This window comes from Amblyraja radiata, chromosome 3 (assembly GCF_010909765.2).
Source record: "Amblyraja radiata isolate CabotCenter1 chromosome 3, sAmbRad1.1.pri, whole genome shotgun sequence".
NCBI classification, from domain to species: domain Eukaryota; kingdom Metazoa; phylum Chordata; class Chondrichthyes; order Rajiformes; family Rajidae; genus Amblyraja; species Amblyraja radiata.
In genome coordinates, this window is record NC_045958.1 from 60,113,482 (window position 1) to 60,126,871 (window position 13,390).

The window sequence follows — 13,390 nt, forward strand, 5'->3', positions numbered from 1 at the left end:
AATTTCCGAGTATGAAAATGGCCATAACTTTTTTAATACTGAAGATATGAAAGTGAATTAGGTGTCAAATTAAACTTTTTTTATGCTTTATCTGATGGGATAAATTGCAGACTTGATTTTTAATATCTCAAAATTTTGTAACATTGCTACCTTAATGTATTTTCCGTAGATTATGGGATGCAAATATAAACTCCAAAAGATATACGGACTCAGTTGCGTGTTTATACGCGAAGGACAGGAAGCCCGGGGTGGCAGTGGAAACAGTTGCTTCAATAAGCAAGTAGAGAGGAGGAAAGAAAGTTACACCAGCTTTTTGTAACTAATTTGCGTGTGTTAAGTTCCATTGCCGCTGCGTGATTAACCGCGTGAATCGACGAAAGCAAGTCGCAGTCTGAAGAAAGTTCTCGACCCGAAATGTCACCTATTCCTTCGCTCCAGAGATGCTGCCTATCCCGCTGAGTTACTCCAGCTTTTTGTGCCTGTCTTCATGTTAAGACTCGAGTCCCCCGGCCACCTGACAGCGGCGCCGCCGACACTCCCAGTGTGCACGCCGGCCACGAGCTGATTGGCCGCTCCGCATCGGACAGGAAGTTATGATCGAAGGAGGGAAATTTGATCGTTGGGCTCGAGCTGATTTTAAAAAGTGAGACGAGCGCGCGGAGCCGGAGCCGGTCCCGGGTCAGGGCGCGGGAGCTGTGAGCAAGGTAGGCGCCACCGCCGGTCGATGCCACCCTGAGCAACAGCGCTCCGGCACCGGCGAGAAGGCGGCGGGGAGTTGGGTATAACTTTACACTGGGATCCGGTCTGGAACTCTCCCGCTGCGCCACCGTGACGGGAAAAGTCGTTTATCTGAAATTCCCCCAGTAATTTTGCTTGATATACGGAGTATTTTTCAGCATTTTCTGCATTATTTCAAATATCCAACATCTATCTCCCCCCCCCCCCCCCCCCCCCCCTCTCTCCATTTATTTAGACTTTTGATTTATTGAAACAGGCCTTTTTGGCCCAATTTTCCCATGCCGACCAAGTTGTCAGTGCGGCCTAGTTGCATTTGTATACATTGGCCATATACATCTTTCCTATTAATCTATCTGATTACTGTATTGGGCCCGGTATCACCTATGCTTTCCTTGAGGTTGGTAGGAAAGAAGGCTCCTTTCATCCTTGGGGTACTCGGTGAAAGTGTCTGAGAAACATCTTGCAACCGTGGAATAGCTTTTGCATCCCACAGGGATACCTGCCCTAAAGTAACGTCATTGCCAATTAGTTTGTTTAGTGACACAAGAAACTGCAGGTGCTGGTTTACTAAAAAAAAAATACACAACGACAGCAAACTTGGCCGTGAAGAAGGGTCCCTGCCCGAAACATCGTTTATCCATGTTCTCCAGAGATGTATTTCTGTTCAGTTACTCTAACACTGTCTTTTTATGGTTACAGTAAATGTGGTTGGTAACATTTTAAGATAATTAAAAACATGTAATGCTTGTTAACATTTTAAATGTGAAAAAAAGAGCTGCCTAAACAGTCATTTAAATAACTAAACATGAAAGAAAACAGAGGAAAGCAAATACAATGTTAGCATATATTTCGAGGTGGCTCGAATATAAAAGCACGGATGTAATGGTGATAATTTATAGGCACTGGTAAGGCCACATTGGGAATGTTGTGAGCAGTTTTGGGGTCCCATATCTGAGGAAGGATGTGCTGGTTTTGAAACGGTTTACGAGAATGATCCCAGGGATGATTGGGTTAATGTATAAGGAACATTTGAAGGCTCTGGGCCTGTACTCACTGGAGTTTAGAATAATGAAGGGGTGTCTCATTGAAAGCTACCAGCTAATGAAAGGTCTACCATGAACATGGAAAGGGTATTTCCCATAATTGGAGAGTCTAGAACCAGAGGACACCTTTAGAATGGAGTTGAGGAGAAATGTATTTAGCCAGACAGTGGCAAATCTGTTGAATTCATTGTCATAGACAACTGTGGAGGTCAACATTGGATATTTTTAAGATGGAGGCAAAATGCTGGCGCAACTCAGCAGGTCAGGTAGCATCTGATTCAGATTAATGAAGGGTCTCAACCCGAAACGTCACATATCAATTTTGTCCAGAGATATTACCGGACCTGTTGAGTTTTTCCAGCATTTTGTGTCTATCTTTGGTATAAACCAGCATCTGCGGTCCCTTTTTATGACATTTTTAAAGTGGCGATTGATAGGTTCTTGATTAGGAAGGGCATTAAAGGTTATGGGGTTGAGAGAGAAAAATAGCCATGTTCGTGAGCACCCGTAACTAGGGGCCAGTGCTGGTGGTGTCCTCAAAGGGGCGAGATCTATGAGAACACGTGATTTGATGCATGCCATCCGGGCAGGATGGGGGCGTGATCCATGTGTACACGTGATAGATGTGACCCGCCATCCGCTCACAGACATGCGTCCTGGCCCCTATGTGGAACAAGTTTGCCGACCCATGATTTAGGATATGGCATTCGTTAGATTGATAACGCATCACTTTCACATGTCAACACATCTCTTAGACCTCTTATCTCTCGGGTGATCTTCTCTGACGCTTTGGACTGGCCACTACCTCTGTACTGGATTCTGATCATGTCCTGCTACACCAGTTCATCATCTCGATTCTGGTTGTGCATAGTCTCCACCTCAGACTCGTGCATTCTTGGCTCATCAATTTGGAAGTCTTGGGACTGATTCCCCACAGTCTCAACTTCAATCTGCAGCATCCATGGACTATCACAACAGTAATGTGTTTCAATCATATTTGACTCTTTCTGGCGACTGGACTGTCACCTTATTTCTTGTCTGGACATCACTGTATATGGTTGTGGAAAGAAGGGCCTGTCCATTTTGCTTGGACTTTCTCTCATTAGCACCTCATCTGGCATCGCACCTGATCTATTTGTTTTTCCGCCATCTCTCTTTGGGTTGCCTGGGACTCGACATGGTTGACAGCATGGTTCCGCTCCCGTTAGAACGGGAACAGTTCGCGTTGGGAATGTGGCCTTGAGCCACGTTCTCACATGTCAGTACATACCTGCAGCTTCACTGCAGTCAGCAATTCCATACAGCTGGTCTCCCAAACGCTCACTTATATGTATGGGCTGTACATGAATAGGCTTTCCTAAGCACTGTTGTGAAACATTATGCAGGAATGTACTATCTGGAACAAGATGGAAATTATACAATCCAGCTATTTAGTGCTATTGAAAAGTGTAATCTGGTGCTCTGTTTGGATTCTGTTTGAACATTCTGCCCAAGAACTAATTGTAATCTTGGTCTAAATACCATTGGGCTAAATTTTCGAGATGAGATGAAAGTGATTACCCTTCATCAAGACCACATTTGACAAAGTGTGCCTTCAAGATATTGTTTCAGGAATTTCTCAGGATAGTGGCTACAGGGCAATCTTCAGCTGCTTAATCTTTGATTTTCTATCCCTGAAAAAAACCCAATGCAAATGTTTACAGATTATTGAACAGTGTTCACTTCCATTCACAACACTTCAGAAAATGGAATTGTCTGTGCCAGCATACATCAAGATCTGGATAAGATCCAAGCTTGGACTGATAAGTGATATGTATCATTAGTGTGACACAACTGTTAGTATTGATCATCTCCAACTGGTGACAAACCTGCCACGTTCCCTTGACATTCAAAGTCGGCAGTTCATGAGGTTACACCCCTTGGTTCCGTTCCATGTCTTTTCACTATACAAATTCCCCTGAAATTTTATTTTTAAATGTTCTCTTCAAAATAGGGTACCAGGGAATGTGCCAATAGTGAGAATAATTGAAACGTCACAAAGTGCAAGGAGCAAAATAGTCACCAATGTGCAGCAAGATTATCTTATTCAAAGAACATAAGAGATGTTTTATCTGTATTGATCAAAACATTGGATTAATCCCACTTCCCAGCCCTGTCCTTGGCTCTGTAGAACATTGGAAGGCCATATCCTTCCTGTGTTTTTGAGTAGTGAATTGCAGAACCTTGCCATTGCTTGGGTGAACTTTTTTGTTTGTCAAAACCCTGTAATCCTGATAACTTTAAATTTGCTTCTGCAGGGCTCGAAATTAACGGTTGCCCGGGTGTCAATGGCAACTTAGTCCTGCCGGGCAACCTAAAAGCCATGCCATTTTGCCCGGCTTGGGAAGCAACCGGGACACCCGCCCGCCATCCGTGTCCGGGTCTCGGCTCTAGCTCTCGGGTCTCCCCTCGGTGCTAGCTCTCGGCTCTCGGCACTTGGCTCTAGCTCTCGGGTCTCCGCTCAGCTCTAGCTCTCAGCTCGGCGCTCGCTCTCGGCTCTCCGGTCGGCGCTCGCTCTCGGCTCTCCGCTCGGCGCTAGCTCTCGGCTCTCCGCTCGACGCCAGCTCTCGGCTCGGCGCTAGCTCTCCGCTCGGTCGAGCACATCATCGGCCGTGGTTGTGCGCATGTGCGGCCCTGCACAAGCGCACTGCCATGGCAACTGGTCGGCGTCGGCCACTTTCTCCCTCCCTTTGCATTGTGGGAGCTCTGGCCGCCATTGCTGTCCGGTTGCTGCCTCACCGCGACTCCTGAAAAACAACGCAGAATCACTCCCTGGAGCTGCAGTAACTCCCTGGAGTAACTCTTGCTTCTTGGTTTCCTGCTCCTCCATATTCGAAAAGGAATTTAAATTGGTGGACCCACCACCACCAAACTCCAAACTCTGAAAAATAACGGCCTATTGCATTTTATCTGTTTATTTATTGTGTATATATATGGTCTATTGTATATAGACACACTGAACCTTTATCTCCTGTCCTGTATTATGTTTACATATTTTGTTGTGCTGCAGCAAGCAAGAATTTCATTGCCCTATCTGGGACACATGACAATAAAACTCTCTTGACTCTTGACTTGGACTTAAGCAAAAAATGGTTCTTGGGGGGGAAAAAAAAGCTACCTTAAATTTAGTTGTGTCTGGTTGGTACCTATGGTAGGGTGAAGACTATTCCATGCTTTAATTGTGCGGGGGAACTCCGTGGAGCAGCCAGCATCTCTGGATAGAAAAAATTGGGTGACGTTTCGGGTAGAAACCCTTCTTTACAATTCCTCTGGTTTTAGTGTTTATAGTTTAATTTAAAGATACAGAGTGGAAACAGGCCCTTCGGCCCACCGAGTTCACGCTGACCACCGATCACCCGTACTCTAGTTCTATCCCACACATCAACAACGTAAGTCAAGAGTGTTTTATTCTCTCACGTCCCAGTTAGAGCAATTAAATCCTTACTTGCAGCAGCACAACAGAATATGTAAACATAGTACTCTGTAAACAATGTTATGAACGAGAAAACAAAACTCCATACAGACAGCACCCATATTCAGGATCAATTCCAGGTCTCTGGCAATTTTAGGCAGAACATTTATAGCCAATGTACTGCCCCAATAGCTTTGAACTGAATTAAAACATACAGTAGCTGTAAAGGGGGACATAGCGTCACTTAGAGATTTAAGACTGAAAATGGATAGTTTCTTTATTTTTTAGTAACCAAAGTTATCAACGTATAATTTATTGTGTGTTGGAAAATAAAATATAGTGGCACAGCTGGTGGACTTGCTGCCTCACACGCCAGAGATCTGTGTTCGATGCTGTTCTGTCTGTGTTGAATTTGCACATTCTCCCTGCAAGCATGTGGGTTTCCTCCCACATCCCAAAGACGCATTGGCTTTGTTGGTAACTTGTCTCTGTAAAATTTCCCCTAATGTGCAGGGAGTGGGTGTGGAAAATGGGATAACAGAACTTGTGTGAATGGGTAGACGAAAATGTTGGAGAAACTCAGCAGGTGAGGCAGCATCTATGGAGCGAAGGAAATAGGCGACGTTTCGGGTCGAGACCCTTCTTCAGACTGATGTCGGGAGGGGTGGGGGCGGGAAAAAGAAAGGAAGAGGCATTGACAGTAGGCTGTGGGAGAGCTGGGAATGGGAGGGGAAGGAGGGAGTAAGCAAGGATTACCTGAAATTGGAGAAGCCAATGTTCATACCGCTGGGGTGTAAACTACCCAAGCAAAATATGAGGTGCTGTTCCTCCAATTTGCAGTGGGCCTCACTCTGGCCATGGAGGAGGCCCAGTATAGAAAGGTCGGATTCGGAATGGGAGGGGGAGTTGAAGTGCTGGGCCACCGGGAGATCAGGTTGGTTATTGCGAACTGAGTGGAGGTGTTGTGAGAAGCGATTGCCAAGCCTGCGCTCGGTCTCACCGAGATTGATCATATGCTGAATAACCATATTTTTGTTTGGAAGTGGAAAGAGATAATAGAAATTGCATTCATTGCAATGTGTAAAAAGAGATAATATACTGTATTGTAATTTTGCTGCATGTCATTGTGGTATATATCCTGTCTTGATTGGTGAATATGTTTAGTTTGTGACTTTATTTGAAGCAGAAATAATATGTGAATGCTTCATTGACCATAATTCCAACTGGTAACTACGCACTTCGTCCGAGCACATTATCGCACGCGTCATGCAAGCCATCTTAAATGACCACCTAAACTGTGATTTGGCAACCTAAAATGCTGCCGAGGTTGCCCGACTGGCAACAGGGAAAAAAAGTTAAGCGAGAGCCCTGTTCTGGGATTTTTACCTTTCTGGTGGATAGACACAAAATGCTGGAGTAACTCATCGGGTCAGGCAGCATCTCTGGAGGAAAAAGAATAGGTGACGTTTCCAATCGAGATCCTTCATCTACCTTTTTGGTGGGGTGAATAGGGTGGACATATTTTCTGCATCCTACTTTCTCAGAATTTGAAGCCTCTCCTTTCAAGTTGCTTTTTTGTTTCAGAATAAACAACTGCAAGTTAGTTATTTTTTCCTGAAACCCAAATCTTCATCCCTGGAAATATCCTCCATAAATTTCTACAATATCCTTTCTGGAGCTTGGATTAACATGAAGTATATTAAAACATTAGCATTTGTGGCTGTAGTAACATTGATTATTCATTGTAGCCACTTGTTTTTGTTTACTTTGCTGAAGACCTTCACCTGACCAAATCTCTATTTCCCACTAATTTGAAGGATGAATGCAAGTAGCACTATTCTAATGTGTTTTATAATTATTTCAGGTACGGATTGAAGTGAGGTTAAAGTTGATGGTCTACTATGGCTGTTGATGACGAAGAGCTGTTGAAACACTATGAATTACAGGAAACCATTGGTGCAGGTATAATTATCATTTAAATATACTTATTTAAATTTGCCTGTAAAATATCCTTCCGTTTTCTGACTATGGGAACACAATTTGAGATTTTTGTTGCTCATGACATCAGTATCAGCATAATAGGTTTCAGTTTAAACTTGCATAAATATATACTAATGTTATTTTTCTATTTAAAAAAAACACTTTTTAATCAATATATATTTGAATACCTGGATTTATCTTTCATTTTACAATATCGTACTTCTGCTGGCATCTGAATTATGCCATTTATTCCCTCTTTAAAGTGATCAGCATGGAGATTTGCGAGGGTTCCTATTCCTAAGTTGCCATTGTTATTGGCTTTAGGCCCTTTACACGACCCAGGTAGTGAGCAACACAGGGGCCACACGGGACGGTCCCCTCATCATTCCTGTTCACCATCTACACCTTGGACTTCAGATATAACTGACTCCTGTCACCTGCAGAAGTTTTCGGATGACTTTGCAATCGTGGGCTGCATCAGTGAGGGAAGGGAAGCTGAATACAGAGATGTAGTCAATGACTTTGTTCAATGGTGTTGACTGAATCGCCTGCAGCTCAACACCGGCAAGACTAAGGAGTTAGTTGTGGACTTTAGGAGGAGAGGAACACCCCAGTCCCCTGTCTCCATCAATGGCGTGCATGTGCAGTTTACCACGGAGTACAAATACCTTGGGGTGTACCTGGACAGTAAACTGGACTGGTCCAGGAGTGCTGAGGCCCTGTACAAGAAGAGACAGAGCCGGCTGTACTTTTTAAGAAGGCCCCACTCCTTCAAAGTCTGGAATAAGATGCTACAGATATTTTACCAATCAGTGGTAGCGAGTGCCACCTTCTTCGCCTTCGTGTGCTGGGGCAGCTGGGCGAAGGCTGCGGACGCCAACAGGGTTAACTCATCAGGAAGACTGGCTCTGTCCTGGGGGCGGAGTTGGATTCGTGGCAGGTGGTCTTGGAGGGGAGGATGCTCCTCAAACTGCAGAGCATCTTGGACAATAAAGCTCACCCCTCCATGACACACTGGTCAACCTGAGGAGTACCTTCAGCAACAGATTGGTTCCATCTAGATGCAGTACAGAATGCCACAGGAGATCCTTCTTGCCTATGGCTATCAAAACTGTACAACTCCCCCCCCCCCCCCCTTCTGTTGTGGAGTGGACTGACTCTCCTCCCCCTCCCCAATATTTGCACATCCCCAATCCTTTCCCTTGTCACATTAATTTCATGTTTCATGTATCTGTCTTTTATGACTGTTGGCAGATCAATTTCCCTCCTGTGATAAATAAAGTTATATTGTATCATATACAAAGCCATTTACACTAGACTGAGAAATTTAGAAAAAGTGGGCTAGAAAGGTGTGTCAGTGTTTGAATGGAGCATTCAAAGAAGAGATGGCAAGGGTACAGAACAAATATCTAAACGTTTAAAGAAAATGAGATGGTCCTGGTTCTGGACCCCTACTTCTGATGGATGTCAATGAGAATACATGGGAGGATGCTCCTTGACATCCATGTCTGAAAATCTACGAACTGAATCTTGCACATTCTCATCCAAATCGTTGATGTAGATGACAACCAACAATGGGACTTGCACTGACCCCCTGAACGACAGAACTAATCACAGGCCTCCAGTCCTCAAAATAACCTTCCACCCTCTTGTTAGAAACATAGAAACATAGAAAAATAGGTGCAGGTGTAGGCCCTCGGAGCTAGCGCCGCCATTCAATATGATCATCTAAAATCAGTACTCCGTTTTTGCTTTTTCCCCAAATCCCTTGATTCCTTCAGCCCTAAGAGCTAAATCTAACACTCTATTGAAAACATCGAGTGAATTGGCCTCCACTGCCTCTGTGGCACGGATTCACAACTCCCTGGGTGAAAAAATGTTTCCTCATCTCAGTCCTAAATGGCCTGCCCCTTATTCTTAAACTGTGACCCACGGTTCTGGAGTCCCCCAACATCGGGAACATTTTTCCTGCATCTAGCCTGTCCAATCCTTTAAGAATTTTATATGTTTCTATAAGATTCCCTCTCATCCTTCTAAATTCCAGTGAATACAAGCCCAGTCGACACATTCTTCCATCATATGTTAGTCCCGCCATCCCGGGAATTAACCTGGTGAACCTACGCTGTTCTCCCTCAATAGCAATAATGTCCTTCCTCAAATTAGGAGACCAAAATTGAGCAAACTACACCAGGTCCGGTCTCATCAGGGCCCTGTACAACTGCAATAGGACCTCCTTGCTCCTAAACTCAAATCCTCTCGCAATGAAGACCAACATGCCATTAGCTTTCTTCACTGCCCACTGTACCTGCATGCTTATTTTCAGTCTGATGTACAAGCGCACCCAGGCCTCGTTGTACCTCCCTTTTTCCTAATCCATTCCGATAATAATCTGCCTTCTTGTTCTTGCCACCAAAGTGGATATCCTCACATTTATCCACATTATACTGCATCTGCCATGCATCTGTCCACTCACCCAACCTATCCAAGTCACCCTGCAGCCTCATAGCATCCTCCTCGCAGCTCGTACTGCCACCCAGCTTTGTGTCATCCGCATATTCGGAGATGTCACTTTTAATTCCCTCATCTAAATCGTTAATTGTAACTAACTGGGATCCCAGCACAGAGCCGTGCAGCATCCCACTAGTCACTGCTTGCCATTCTGAAAAGGACCTGTTAATTCCTACTCTTTGCTTCCTGTCTGCCAACCAATTCTCTATCCATGTCCATAAGATTGTTAAGGGCTTCGAAAGATTGTTAATGGCTTGGACACGCTAGAGGCAGGAAACATGTTCCCGATGTTGGGGGAGTCCAGAACCAGGGACCACAGTTTAAGAATAAGGAGTAAGCCATTTTGAACGGAGATGAGGAAACACTTTTTCTCACAGAGTAGTGAGTCTGTGGAATTCTTTGCCTCAGAGGGCGGTGGAGGCAGGTTCTCTGGATGTTTTCAAGAGAGCTAGATAGGGCTCTTAAAAATAGCAGAGTCAGGGGATATGGGGAGAAGGCAGGAACGGGGTACTGATTTGGGATGATCAGCCATGATCACATTGAATGGCGGTGCTGGCTCGAAGGGCCAAATGGCCTACTCCTGCACCTATTGTCTATTGTCTAATACCCTACCCCCAAATACCATGTGCTCTAATTTTGCACACTAATCTCTTGTGTGGGACCTTGTCAAAGACTTTTTGAAAGTCCAGATACACCACATCCACTGGCTCTCCCTTACCCATTGTACTTATTACATCCTCAAATTCCAGAAGATTAGTCAAGCATGATTTCCCCTTCATGCTGACTTTGACCAATCTTGTCACAGCTTTCCAAATGCGCTGCTATAACATCTTTAACAATCGACTCAAGCATCTTTCCCACTACCAATGTAAGGCTAACTGGCCTATAATTCTATGTTTTCTCTCTCCCTCCTTTCTTAAAAAGTGGAGTTACATTGGCTACCCTCCAGTCTACATGAACTGATCCAGAGTCGAGAGAACATTGGAAAATGATCACCAATGCATCCATGATTTCTAAGGCCACCTCCTTGAGTGGGGTGCAGACCTGGGGATTTATCTGCCTTAAGTCTCAACAGTTTACCCAACACCATTTCCTGACCAATGTGGATTCCCTTCAGTTCCTCCCACTAGATCCTCGGTCCCCTAGTATTTCTGGGAGATTTGTTTCTGTCTTCACTAAGGAAGACACAAACAAAGTACTCGTTTATCTGTTCTGCCATTTATTTGTTTCCCTTTATATGTTCCCTTTATTATTATTTGTTTCCCTTTATAAGTTCCCTGTTCTGCCCTTTATTGTTTCCTTCACCTGTCTCTGATTGTAAGGGACCTACATTTTTCTTCATTAATCTTTTTACATAGCTAAAGAAGCTTTTAGAGTCCGTTTTTATATTCCCCGCAAGCTTTCTTTCATGGTCTTTCTCCCCCCCCCCCCCCCCCCACCCTCTCTTAATTAACCCCTTTATCCTCTGTTGAGTTCTAAATTTCTCCCAGTCCTCTGGTTTGCTGCTTCCTCTGGCCAATTTATCTGCCTTTTCCTTGGATTTAACATTCTCCTTGATTTCCCTCGTTAGCCACGTTTGAGCCGCCTTCCCCATTTATTTTTTCGCCAGACAGGGATGAACAATTTTAGGAGTTCATCCATGCGGTCATTAAATCTTTGCCATTGCATCTCCACCGTCAACCCTTTAAACATAATTTGCCAGTCTAACCTAGCCATTTTCCGTCTCATACCTTCAAAGTCTCCTTTCTTTAAGTTCTTCCTACTATCAAGCTAAATGAGGATACAGCTAACTAGCTGTCCCTGAATCCCATGCGATCTACATTGCCAGGTCTAAAGAAAAGTAGCCTATAACTGATAGCACTGCAGATGGCTTGGTGTAGTGTAGAAAGTACAGAGGGAAATTAAAAAGGTCAAGTGAATGTATCGAATTGTATTGGCAAGAAAAAATAAAGAATGAGCTGTGGTTTTCTATAACTACGAGAAAGGAAAGGGTAGAGATAAGCACCAGCTTGAGACTGAAGACAGAAATTTAAATGAATTTGCATGCATCTTTGAAAGATGGAGATTAAATAGACATTGATGTTGAGGTGGAAGTATGTTGGCTATGCACTGGCTAGGTGGGCAGAAATGTGACGGGGAATGCAATCTAGAGAAGTGCGAGTCCTGGGAAGCAAACGGCATAATAAATGGTAGGATACAAAGAAACAGACAAATGGATGAATCTTGGAGTCCACAGTATTGTGTCCTTTTCTGATCACCACATAACTGGATAGATTGATTTGCAGATGAAATTCACAAAGTTGTTTCCAAGGTTGGTGAGATGCAGTTATATATTGTGTCTAATGTGAAATTGTATTTTGTAGAATGTAGGTGATTATATGGAAATTTAATTTGGGATTTTTTAAATGGAAAGCTCTAGACTGGGTGAAGATAGTTTATTTCTCTTATCGGAGAGGTCAATAACGAAAAGGTATAGATTTGTTAATTAATAGATTACATAGAGCACAGTTGAAAAGAACACCAACTTGTTGCTCCAGATTCCAGCATCTACCAGCCTCTTGCCTCCAGAATTGAAAAAAAATAATTTCAGCAATGATGGCAGTCTGCTTGAAAGGGTGGTCGAGGCAGAAATTCACACTATATTTAGAGTATCTGGTCAAGCACAAGAAGATTCTTGATCTACGGGACATTTTACCAACAACTGGGAAGGGTGACGCAGATGATAAAGTCGCTGCTTCACAGCGCCTGAGACCAAGTTTCAATCCCGATCTTGGTTGCTGTCTGTGTGGAGTTTGTACGTTCTCCCTGTAACTCTGCGGGCTTTCTCTGGGTGCCCCTATTTCCTCCTGCATCCCAAAGATGTGCGGGTTTGTAGGTTAATTGGCATCTGTAAAATTGCCCCTTGTGTGCAGGGAGTGGAAGCGAAAGTGGAATAACACACAACTAATGTGAACTTGTGATCGGTCGTCAGCATGGACTCAGTGGCTGAAGGGCCTGTTTCCGTGCTGTGTCTCTAAACTAAATTAACTGTAGCTTGTTCAGTCCATTTTGGCTGGCATGAAAATAATAGGCTAAGTAAATTCTGTGCACTCAACTTGTGCTGATCAATTTTCTATTTGTGGTAGTGTTCTCCTTTTGCTGGAGTTCACCTGTGCTCAACGGGCATAAATGGCAAATCGTCACATCATAACTTCTACGCCGGTCTCATCTGTCTTCACACTCTCTCCCATAAATATGAGATTAAATTTCACATTTGGCAATCCCTTGGGGAAAACAACATATTGTAAATCTATTTTTTCTGCACCTTGAAAATAATCATTATTGTTGCAAGGGTATTTTATGGTATATTGAACACAATTTTTTAATAAATATTGTCTGCCCACCATGAATACTATACTGCACGCATTGGTAGAATATGCAAAACCACCAGAAAAATTAGTTATGTTTGTTACCCTGGTAACTCAGCTCCCTCCCATGGCCAGTTTAAGTAACATTTTCCAGCAGTGTCCAAAAAACTATTATATAATGTTAAATCAAAGACAGTGGAACCCAAATCGTGGATTTTTTTTTTTTTAATTATCTAAACTTGGACTTGGACTTGGAAATGATGGATGACTCTCCCAGTCGCTTGAGCTAACCCTAGCAAATGTAGATGCTTGTCAGAAGTTAA

At 43.7% G+C, this 13,390-nt stretch overlaps 1 protein-coding gene across 1 annotated transcript in view; it reads left to right on the forward strand.

The window, feature by feature from the left end:
* The first annotated feature begins 535 nt into the window (after positions 1-535).
* Positions 536-13,390, forward strand: part of melk (maternal embryonic leucine zipper kinase) — a 78,596-nt gene continuing 65,741 nt past the window's right edge. The window contains exons 1-2 of the mRNA XM_033017872.1: positions 536-704; positions 7,097-7,194. Coding sequence (XP_032873763.1) covers positions 7,134-7,194 — 61 coding nt within the window. The 5' untranslated portion in view covers positions 536-704; positions 7,097-7,133. The remainder of the gene's footprint in view (positions 705-7,096; positions 7,195-13,390) is intronic.